General features: G+C 44.4%; 1 protein-coding gene across 1 annotated transcript; it reads left to right on the plus strand.

Moving 5' to 3' along the window:
- Positions 1-250: 250 nt before the first annotated feature.
- LOC100275261 (uncharacterized) lies at positions 251-767 on the plus strand. The gene has a single exon (NM_001362861.1). It carries the CDS (start codon positions 313-315, stop codon positions 523-525), a length of 213 nt encoding a protein of 70 aa, NP_001349790.1. The 5' UTR covers positions 251-312; the 3' UTR covers positions 526-767.
- The last annotated feature ends 11691 nt before the right edge of the window (positions 768-12458 follow it).

Here is a 12458-nt window from a genome sequence, read left to right on the forward strand (position 1 = left end):
CTTCGGATCAGCAGGTCGAGCAAACACGTTGTTGCCTCGGTACTGACAAGGAGGAGCTTCCAAATTGCCGTCCATGCACGGGCGCACACCACCAGTTGGCACATAGCCGGACTTGCTTTGCTTTGACATAGTAGCCGCGGCGGACGGCCAGCATCAGCCGCCGGCGGGACGACATATACATATACTATTTATATATACTATCAGTCTATCACGGTGCACTTATATATATACACGCCACTACTGGTCTCTCAGACATTTAACCGCAGAAGCAGCAGCAGTGTTTGAAGACGAAGGAAGGGGCCGAGAAGATAGATGGCTGACTGGGGGCCCGTGCTCATCGCGGTGCTCTTCTTCGTGCTCCTCACGCCGGGGCTGCTCTGCCAGATCCCCGGCAGCGGCCGGGGCATCCCGGAGTTCCACAGCATGCGCACCAGCGGCGTCGCCATCTTCGTCCACACCCTCCTCTTCTTCGGCTTCTGCGCCATCTTTATGGTCGCCATCGGGGTCCACCTCTACGCCGGATAGCTAGTAGATACATGTTGATCGACGGTCGGTCGATCCAGTGGACTTTTTTTTTTTTGCATGCCGAGATTTCTAGCTAGTACCACTAGTCAGCAGCAATAATACCGATACGCATGCATTTGTTGTATACTGTAGTCTACCAACTCGTGTACTCTTTGCACGGGCTATACATCTTAGAATATATACGTACACTGTACTCCTACACGAGTATCAAACTACTTTGCAGCCCGCTGCTGCTGCTTAAAGTAAAATGTTAGAGGATTGTATCTGCTGAAGTTCTTCATTCAAGAGCAGCCGAACAACTGTCTCTATCCACATGATTGGTTGGTGTACTAAGAAGCGCCTAGCACGAGCCAGTTTGGTCGAGCAGAGAAGCTCTTTCCTGAGATCTCCACGTATGCAGGCTGAAGGTGAGAAATGTAACTGGGTTGCATGTGCGTGTGAGATAACCAATCACAAGCACATATGCGGTCAACACATCTGGTGAGTCTGGACGCTGCTAGCGCGGTAACCAAACATGCGGTATGTATATACTAGAGCTTGTTTGGTAACAATATTTCTCACAACCATGGTTTTACACGGAGGTGAAGCTAGGAAGAATTTAGGGGTGCACATGCACCCACAAAAATGTGCAAAACTAGTAATTTACAACGAAAAGAATTACGAATGCCACTTGAGTTGGTAGAGATCTTATGGTTCTTCATGGGTCATCTCTCTTCCCAGATCCAAAAAGTATAATACTTACATCCACACTCTCTCAAAGATGAGGGCTAAGAGACGTCATAAGGCGCTTCTTTCATTTGATACGTCCAATTGATATAATGAATCCCATCAAATCATGGTGCTTTATTGACATTGAGTGAGTTGGAGTGCATATTTGGAAATACAGGAATCTGGTTGAAATCATAACAGTATGCATGAAATCTTGTTTTGGTGGACTTAAGACATATTATGGTTGTCATTATCCTTGTTGGAGGAGCCTCCATGTGAGGTTTCTTGGCTTGCATCTATGAGCTCACTCATCTTATTTTGAACTCCTTATCTTGTTCTTCTCTCATATTCTTGCACTCCTCCATTTACTTGACTCTTTCTTCAATCATTCTTTGTACTAAGGCTTCGACCATTTGCCTAACCTCCTTCGTCACCTCAACATTGATCGTTACTCGACATTGTTCTTTCCTTGTGTGGCTAAGTGTTAATCCTGAAGGATATGCTCTAATACAAATTTAAAGGATTAAAATGCCTAGAGAGGGTGAATAGGCATGATCTAAATATCACAAACTTTCGTAGCCGGTCACGATATTAAATTTTTTGGTCTTAAGTGAAATTTATGGATTTGTCCAAAATTTCGGTGAGTACCTAATTTTTAAATCTCAAAGAGAGATAAATTAACTAATTATGGATTAAAGTTTTCAAATACTTATTGTTGTGCTGAGTCAATTATACCTTTTACTTGTTCCACAACCTACATACAAGAAAGATTGTGGCAACACAACAAGTAATACGATTACAAGTTAAAAGCACATGGAGACATAATGATTTATCACAAGGTTCGACCACAACATAAAGTTGTGCTTGTGTGCCTATTGTTGAGGAGATCATAAAGGTCCTTAAAGTATCTTTTAACTCCCATCTTTCCCAAGAGACCACAAAGACCAAGTTATGACCTCCACTAGAAGAAATGGGTAATACAAACTTTTTTGGACACCCTTTACAATCACAAATCAAGGGTGACACTAGGCAACACCTAACCGTCTTGAGTTCAAAGAACCCAAGAGTAATAGAACAAACAACAAATAACTGGAGGCTAACATAAGTGCTCAAGAGATGGATCTTTACTCTTTGAAGTCAAGATCGAACGAAGAGCTCACTCCACTGCACTCATAAGATGGTGACCAATGCAAGAGTGAGAGGGAGTGAAAGAAAGTGTTTGCCTTTCTCTCTCAAAGTAGTTGAGTGAATTGAAATGGCCAAGAGAGAGCGAAAAGCAAGAGAGCTAACAAAAAAATACACCAGGTCAGCTTGGGAGTCGTTTTTGCGTAGAACCCCCCTTAAAAATTCTAACTAGGTGGCTCAGAATTTCTAAGGTGAAGAGAATGGAGCAAGCACAACAAGCTGACCACAATGTTGACCAGGAAGGCACCCCTTGAAATTTCTAAGAGCGGTAGTAAATAATTCTAGGCCAAGGAAAGAAGCTCATAGAGAAGCGGCGTTCAGAATTTTGAGAGCATGCCCAAAATTTTCGAAGGGGAGGGAGAATTTTTAGGGGGGAGAAGCTTCAACAAGGGCCATGGTTTCGAATTTGAGAGCCTGCTCAAAAATTCCAAAGAGTTTGATCTAGAACTTTTGAAAGTCGCCTAGAGGGGGGGTGAATAGGGCGAAACTGAAATTTACAAAGTTAATCACAACTACAAGCCGGGTTAGTGTTAGAAATATAATCGAGTCCGCGAGAGAGGGTGCAAAACAAATCGCAAGCGAGTAAAGAGTGTGACACGCGGATTTATTTTACCGAGGTTCGGTTCTCGCAAACCTACTCCCCGTTGAGGAGGCCACAAAGGTCGGGTCTTTTTCAACCCCTTCCCTCTCTCAAACGGTCCCTCGGACCGAGTGAGCTTTCTCTTCTCAAATCAACCGGGAACAAAACTTCCCCGCAAGGACCACCACACAATTGGTGTCTCTTGCTTTGGTTACAATTGAGTATTGATCACAAGAAAGAATGAGAAAGAAGAAAGCGATCCAAGCGCAAGAGCTCAAAGGAACACAACAAATCACTCTCACTTATCACTAAAGCTTTTGTGGAATTGGGAGAGGATTTGATCACTTGGGTGTGTCTTGTATTGAATGCCTAGCTCTTGTAAGTGGTTGGAAGGTTGAAAAACTTGGATGTCTTGAATGTGGGGTGGTTGGGGGTATTTATAACCTCAACCACCAAACTAGCCGTTTGGTGGAGGCTGTCTGTCGCATGGTGCACCAGACAGTCCGGTGCACACCGGACAGTGTCCGGTGCGCCAGCCACGTCACCAGGCCGTTGGGTTCTGACCATTGGAGCTCTGACAGCTGGGCCCGCCTGGATGTCCGGTGGCACACCGGACATGTACTGTAGAGTGTCCGGTGCGCCACTTCGTGCGTGCCTGACTTCTGCGCGCTCTGGCGTGCATTAAATGACTCTGCAGGTGACCGTTGGCGCGAAGTAGTCGTTGCTCTGCTGGCTCACCGGACAGTCCGGTGTACACCGGACATGTCCGGTGAATTATAGCGGAGCGAATTCCCGAAGCTGGTGGCGAGTTCCAGAGTCGCTCTCCTCTGAGGCACCGGACATTGTCTGGTGTACACCGGACAGTCCGGTGAATTATAGCGGAGCGCCTCTGAATTTTCCCGAAGGTGAGGAGTTCAGCGTGAAGTCCCCTGGTGCACCGGACACTGTCCGATGGTGCACCGGACACTGTCCGGTGGCACACCGGACAGTCCGGTGCGCCAGACCAGGGCTGCCTTCGGTTATCCCTTGCTCTCTTTGTTGAACCCAATTCTTGGTCTTTTTATTGGCTAAGTGTGAACCTTTGGCACCTGTATAACTTATAGACTAGAGCAAAACTAGTTAGTCCAATTATTTGTGTTGGGCAATTCAACCACCAAAATCAATTAGGAAATAGGTGTAAGCCTAATTCCCTTTCAATCTCCCCCTTTTTGGTGATTGATGCCAACACAAACCAAAGCAAGTATAGAAATACATAATTGAACTAGTTTGCATAGTGTAAGTGCAAAGATTGCTTGGAATTGAGCCAATACAAATATTTATAAGATATGCATGGATTGTTTCTTTATTTTTAATATTTTGGACCACACTTGCACCATATGTTTTGTTTTTGCAAATTCTTTTGTAAATCCTTTTCAAAGTTCTTTAGCAAATAGTCAAAGGTAAATGAATAAGATTTTGAGAAGCATTTTCAAGATTTGAAATTTTCTCCCCCTGTTTCAAATGCTTTTCCTTTGACTAAACAAAACTCCCCCTAAATGAAATTCTCCTCTTAGTGTTCAAGAGGGTTTTAAGATATCAATTTTGAAAATTCTACTATCTCCCCCTTTTGAACTCAATAAGATACCAATTTGAAATTTCTAATTGAAAATCATTTTTAAAATTAGGTGGTGGTGCGGTCCTTTTGCTTTGGGCTCATGCTCTCTCCCCCTTTGGCATAAATCGCCAAAAATGGAATCATTAGAGCCCTTTTAAGCTACTTTCTCCCCTTTGGCAAATAAAATATGAGTGAAGATTATACCAAAGCCGGAGTCCTTTTGCTTTGGACTCATGGTCTCTCCCCCAAAGATGGAGAGTGGCTCGGAGCGACGGCGAAGGATGAGTTACGGAGTGGAAGCCTTTGTCTTCGCCGAGGACTCCAATTCCCTTTCAATATACCTATGACTTGGTTTGAAATTCACTTGAAAACACATTAGGCATAGCACATGAAAGAGACATGATCAAAGGTATATGAATGAGCTATGTGTGCAATTTAACAAAAGAAGTTCCTAGAATCAAGAATATTTAGCTCATGCCTAAGTTTGTTAAAAGTTTGTTCATCTAGTGGCTTGGTAAAGATATCGGCTAATTGATCTTTGGTGTTAATATAAGCAATCTCGATTTCTCCCTTTTGTTAGTGATCCCTCAGAAAATGATACTGAATGGCTATGTGTTTAGTGCGGCTATGCTCAACGGGATTATCCGCCATGCGGATTGCACTCTCATTATCACATAGAAGAGGAACTTTGGTCAATTTATAACCATAGTCCCTAAGGGTTTGCCTCATCCAAAGTAGTTGCGCGCAACAATGGCCTGCGGCAATGTACTCGGCTTTGGCGGTAGAAAGAGCTACGGAATTTTGCTTCTTTGAAGCCCAAGACACCAAGGATCTTCCCAAGAACTGGCAAGTCCCCGATGTGCTCTTTCTATTAATTTTACACCCACCCAATCGGCATCCGAATAACCAATTAAATCAAATGTGGATCCCCTAGGATACCAAAGCCCAAACTTAGGAGTATAAACTAAATATCTCAAGATTCGTTTTACGGTCGTAAGGTGAGCTTCCTTAGGGTCGGCTTGGAATCTTGCACACATGCATACGGAAAGCATAATATCCGGTCGAGATGCACATAAGTAGAGTAAAGACCCAATCATCGACCGGTATACCTTTGGATCCACGGACTTACCTTCCGTGTCGAGGTCGAGATGCCCATTGGTTCCCATGGGTGTCTTGATGGGTTTGGCATCCTTCATCCCAAACTTGCTTAGAATGTCTTGCGTATACTTCGTTTGGCTTAGGAAGGTGCCCTCTTGGAGTTGCTTCACTTGAAATCCCAAGAAGTACTTCAACTCCCCCATCATAGACATCTCGAATTTCTGTGTCATGATCCTACTAAACTCTTCACATGTAGATTCGTTAGTAGACCCAAATATAATATCATCAACATAAATTTGGCATACAAACAAATCATTTTCAAGTGTTTTGGTAAAGAGTGTAGGATCGGCTTTTCCGACTTTGAATCCATTAGTGATAAGGAAATCTCTAAGGCATTCATACCATGCTCTTGGGGCTTGCTTGAGCCCATAAAGCGCCTTAGAGAGTTTATACACATGGTTAGGGTACTCACTATCTTCAAAGCCGGGAGGTTGCTCAACATAGACCTCTTCCTTGATTGGTCCATTGAGGAAGGCACTCTTCACGTCCATTTGATAAAGCTTGAAGCCATGGTAAGTAGCATAGGCTAATAATATACGAATTGACTCAAGCCTAGCTATGGGTGCATAGGTTTCACCGAAATCCAAACCTTCGACTTGGGAATATCCCTTGGCTACAAGTCGGGCTTTGTTCCTTGTCACCACACCATGCTCGTCTTGCTTGTTGCGGAACACCCATTTGGTTCCTACAACATTTTGATTAGGACGTGGAACCAAATGCCATACCTCGTTCCTAGTGAAGTTGTTGAGCTCCTCTTGCATCGCCACCACACAATCCGAATCTTGTAGTGCTTCCTCTACCCTATGTGGCTCAATAGAGGAAACAAAAGAGTAATGCTCACAAAAATGTGCAACACGAGATCTAGTAGTTACCCCCTTATGAATATCGCCGAGGATGGTGTCGACGGGGTGATCTCGTTGGATTGCTTGGTGGACTCTTGGGTGTGGCGGCCTTTGTTCTTCATCCTCCTTGTCTTGATCATTTGCATCTCCCCCTTGATCATTGCCGTCATCTTGAGGTGGTTCATCTCTTAGATCTTCTCCTTTATCAACTTGAGCCTCATCCTCATTTTGAGTTGGTGGAGATGCTTGCGTGGAGCAGGATGGTTGATCTTGTGCATTTGGAGGCTCTTCGGATTCCTTAGGACACACATCCCCAATGGACATGTTCCTTAGCGCGATGCACGGAGCCTCTTCTTCACCTATCTCATCAAGATCAACTTGCTCTATTTGAGAGCCGTTAGTCTCATCAAACACAACGTCACAAGAAACTTCAACTTGTCCAGAGGACTTGTTAAAGACTCTATATGCCCTTGTGTTTGAATCATATCCTAGTAAAAAGCCTTCTACAGTCTTAGGAGCAAATTTAGATTTTCTACCTCTTTTAACAAGAATAAAGCATTTGCTACCAAAGACTCTAAAATATGAAATATTGGACTTTTTACCAGTTAGGAGTTCATATGATGTCTTCTTGAGAATTCGGTGTAGATACAACCGGTTGATGGCGTAGCAAGCGGTGTTGACCGCCTCGGCCCAAAACCGATCCGAAGTCTTGTACTCATCAAGCATGGTTCTTGCCATGTCCAATAGAGTTCTATTCTTCCTCTCCACTACACCATTTTGTTGTGGCGTGTAGGGAGAAGAGAACTCATGCTTGATGCCCTCCTCCTCAAGGAAGCCTTCAATTTGAGAGTTCTTGAACTCCGTCCCGTTGTCGCTTCTTATTTTCTTGATCCTTAAGCCGAACTCGTTTTGAGCCCTTCTCAAGAATCCCTTTAAGGTCCTTGGGTGTGATATTTTTCCTGCAAAAAGAACACCCAAGTGAAGCGAGAATAATCATCCACAATAACTAGACATTACTTACTCCCGCCGATGCTTATGTAAGCAATCAGGCCGAATAAATCTATGTGTAGGAGCTCTAGTGGCCTGTCAGTCGTCATGATGTTCTTGTGTGGATGATGAGCACCAACTTGCTTCCCTGCTTGGCATGCGCTACAAATCCTGTCTTTCTCAAAATGAACATTTGTTAATCCTAAAATGTGCTCTCCCTTTAGAAGCTTATGAAAATTCTTCATCCCAACATGGGCTAGTCGGCGGTGCCAGAGCCAACCCATGTTAGTCTTAGCAATTAAGCAAGTGTCGAGTTCAGCTCTATCAAAATCTACCAAGTATAGCTGACCCTCTAACACTCCCTTAAATGCTATTGAATCATCACTTCTTCTAAAGACAGTGACACCTACATCAGTAAAAAGACAGTTGTAGCCCATTTTGCATAATTGAGATACAGAAAGCAAATTGTAATCTAATGAATCTACAAGAAAAACATTGGAAATAGAATGGTCAGGTGATATAGCAATTTTACCCAATCCTTTGACCAAACCTTGATTTCCATCCCCGAATGTGATAGCTCATTGGGGATCTTGGTTTTTCTCGTAGGAGGAGAACATCTTCTTCTCCCCTGTCATGTGGTTTGTGCACCCGCTGTCGATTACCTAACTTGAGCCCCCGGATGCATAAACCTACAAAATAAGTTTAGTTCTTGACTTTAGGTGCCCAAATGGTTTTGGGTCCTTTGGCATTAGATACAAGAACTTTGGGTACCCAAACACAAGTCTTTGACCCCTTGTGCTTGCCCCCAATATACTTGGTGAAAGGGAATTAGGCTTACACCTAGTTCCTAAATAATTTTGGTGGTTGAATTGCCCAACACAAATAATTGGACTAACTAGTTTGCTCTAGTGTATAAGTTACACAGGTATCAAAGGTTCACAACAAGCCAATTAAAAAGACCAAAGTTGGGTTCAAAATAGAGAGCTAAAGGCATCCCGAAAGGCTCCCTGGTCTGGCGCACCGGACTGTCCGGTGGCGCACCAGACAGTGTCCGGTGCACCAAGGGACTTCGCGCAGAACTTCTCAGCCTCGGGATTTTCCTGGAGCCGGCGCGCTATAATTCACCGGACTGTCCGGTGTACACTGGACAGTGTCCGGTGCTCCAAGAGGACGCGGCTTCGGAACTTGGCAGCCTCGGGAATTTGCAGCGGTTGCTCCGCTATAATTCACCGGACATGTCCGGTGCACACCGGACTGTCCGGTGCAACTACGGGGCAACGGCTACTTCGCGCCAACGGTCGCCTGCAACAGCAATTAATGCGCGCCAGAGCGCGCAGGCGTCAGGCACGCCCATACTGGCGCACCGGACACTCTATAGTACATGTCCGGTGCGCCACCGGACATCAAGGCGGGCCCAGAAGTCAGAACTCCAACGGTCGGAATCCAACGGCTTTGGTGACGTGGCTGGCGCACCGGACATGTCCGGTGTACACCGGACTGTCCGGTGCACCATACGACAGTCAGCTTCCACCAACGGTCATGTTTGGTGGTTGGGGCTATAAATACCCCAACCACCCCACCATTCATTGCATCCAAGTTTTCCAGCTTCCAACCACTATACAAGAGCTAGCATTCATTGCAAAGCACACCAAAAGAGATCAAATCCTCTCCCAACTCCACACAAAGACTTAGTGACTAGAGAGAGTGATTTGTAGTGTTCATTTGAGCTCTTGCGCTTGGATCGCTTCTTTTCTTTGGCATTCTTTCTTGTGATCAAACACTCACTTGTAATTGAGGCAAGAGACACCAATTGTGTGGTGGTCCTTGCGGGAAGTTTGATTCCCAAGTGATTTGAGAAGAAAAGCTCACTCGGTCCGAGGGACCATTTGAGAGAGGGAAGGGTTGAAAGAGACCCGGCCTTTGTGGCCTCCTCAACGGGGAGTAGGTTTGCGAGAACCGAACCTCGGTAAAACAAATCCGCGTGTCACACTCTTTATTTGCTTGCGATTTGTTTTGCACCCTCTCTCGCGGACTCGTTTTTATTTCTAATGCTAACCCGGCTTGTAGTTGTGTTTATATTTGTAAATTTCAGTTTCGCCCTATTCACCCCCCTCTAGGCGACTATCAATTGGTATCGGAGCCCGGTGCTTCATTAGAGCCTAACCGCTCGAAGTGATGTCGGGAAATCACGCCAAGAAGGAGATGGAGACCGGCGAAAAGCCCACTACAAGCCACGGGAGCACTTCATCGGAAGAGTCCCGCATCAAGAGGAAGGAGAAGAAGAAGGACTCCTCCAAAGGGAAGGAGAAGAAATCTTCTTCACACCACAAAGAGAAGAAGGAGAAATCTTCTTCCCACAAGCCGCATCGGAGTGGGGACAAGAAAAAGAGGATGAGGAAGGTGGTCTACTACGAGACCGATTCTTCATCGGCATCCACCTCCGGCTCCGACGCGGCATCCGTCACTTCTAAGCGTCAAGAGCGTAAGAAGTATAGTAAGATTCCCCTACACTACCCTCGCATTTCTAAACATACACCTTTGCTTTCTGTCCCATTAGTCAAGCCACCAACATTTGATGGTGAAGATTATGCTAGGTGGAGTGATTTAATGCGATTTCATCTAACCTCACTCCATAAAAGTATATGGGATGTTGTTGAATTTGGTGCACAGGTACCATCCGTAGGGGATGAAAACTATGATGAGGATGAAGTAGCCCAAATCGAGCACTTCAACTCACAAGCCACAACCATACTCCTCGCCTCTCTAAGTAGAGAGGAATATAACAAGGTGCAAGGGTTGAAGAATGCAAAGGAGATTTGGGATCTACTCAAGACCGCGCACGAGGGTGATGAACTCACCAAGATCACCAAGCGGGAAACGATCAAGGGGGAGCTCGGTCGCTTCCGTCTTCGCCAAGGGGAGGAGCCACAAGATATGTACAACCGGCTCAAAACCTTGGTGAACCAAGTGCGCAACCTCGAGAGCAAAAAGTGGGATGACCACGAGGTGGTTAAGGTTATTCTAAGATCTCTTATTTTCCTTAACCCTACTCAAGTTCAATTAATTCATGGCAACCCAAGGTATACACTAATGACCCCCGAGGAAGTAATCGGGAATTTTGTGAGCTTTGAATGTATGATCAAGGGCTCAAAGAAGATCAACGAGCTTGATGATCCCTCCACATCCGAAGCACAACCGGTGGCATTCAAGGTGACGGAGGAGAAGGAAGAGTCTACACCAAGTAGACAACCAATCGACGCTTCAAAGCTCGACAATGAGGAGATGACTTTAATCATCAAAAGCTTTCGCCAAATCCTCAAGCAACGGAAGGGGAAGGATTACAAATCCCGTTCCAAGAAGGTTTGCTACAAGTGTGGTAAGCCCAGTCACTTTATTGCTAAATGTCCATTATCAAGTGACAGTGACAAGGATAACGACAAGAAGGGCAAGAGGAGAGAAAAGAAGAGATACCACAAGAAGAGGGGCGGCGATGCCCACGTGTGCCGCGAGTGGGACTCCGACGAGAGCTCCACCGACTCCTCCGACGACGAGGACGCCGCCAACATCGCCGTCACCAAGGGACTCCTCTTCCCCAATGTCGGCCACAAGTGCCTCATGGCAAAGGACGGCAAAAAGAAGAAGGTTAAATCTAAATCCTCCACTAGATATGAGTCCTCTAGTGATGATAATGCTAGTGATGAGGAAGATAATTTGCGTACCCTTTTTGCCAACCTTAACATGGAACAAAAGGAAAAATTAAATGAATTAATTAGTGCTATTCATGAAAAGGATGACCTTTTGGATTCTCAAGAGGACTTCCTAATTAAGGAAAATAAGAAACATGTTAAGGTTAAAAATGCTTATGCTCTAGAAATTGAGAAATGTGAAAAATTATCTAGTGAGCTAAGCACTTGTCATGAGACAATAGACAATAGAAATGAAAATGCTAATTTGTTAGCTAAGGTTGATTCTCATGTTCGTAATGTTTCAATTACCAATTCTAGAAATAATGATGATGATTTACTTGCTAGGATTGAAGAATTGAACATTTCTCTTGCTAGCCTTAAAAATGAAAATGAAAAATTGCTTGCTAAGGCTAAAGATTTTGATGTTTGCAATGTTACTATTTCTAACCTTAGGAGTGAAAACGATATATTACATGCTAAGGTTATAGAATTAAAATCTTGCAAACCCTCTACATCTAGTGTTGAGCATGTTTCTATTTGTGCTAGATGTAGAAATGTTTATATTAATGCTATTCATGATCATATAGCTAAATTAGATGCTAAAATTGCTGAGCATAACTTAGAGAATGAAAAATTTAAATTTGCTCGTAGTATGCTTTATAATGGGAGACGCCCTGGCATCAAGGATGGCATTGGCTTCCAAAGGGGAAACAATGTCAAACTTAATGCCCCTCCTAAAAGATTGTCAAACTTTGTTAAGGGCAAGGCTCTCATGCCTCAGGATAACGAGGGTTACATTTTATACCCTGTCGGTTATCCCGAGAGCAAAATTAGGAGAACTCATTCTAGGAAGTCTCACTCTGGCCCTAATCATGCATTTATGTATAAGGGTGAGACATCTAGCTCTAGGCAACCAACCCGTGCCAAGTTGCCTAAGAAGAAAACTCCTAGTACATCAAATGAACATAGCTTTTCTTTTAAAACTTTTGATGCATCATATGTTTTGACTAACAAATCTGGCAAGGTCGTTGCCAAGTATGTTGGGGGCAAACACAAGAGCTCCAAAACTTGTGTTTGGGTTCCCAAAGTTCTTGTTTCTAATGCCAAAGGACCCAAAACCGTTTGGGTACCTAAAATCAAGAACTAAATTTGTTTTGTAGGTTTATGCATCCGGGGGCTCAAGTTGGATCATC

Source organism: Zea mays, chromosome 3, assembly GCF_902167145.1.
Source record: "Zea mays cultivar B73 chromosome 3, Zm-B73-REFERENCE-NAM-5.0, whole genome shotgun sequence".
Classification (NCBI taxonomy): domain Eukaryota; kingdom Viridiplantae; phylum Streptophyta; class Magnoliopsida; order Poales; family Poaceae; genus Zea; species Zea mays.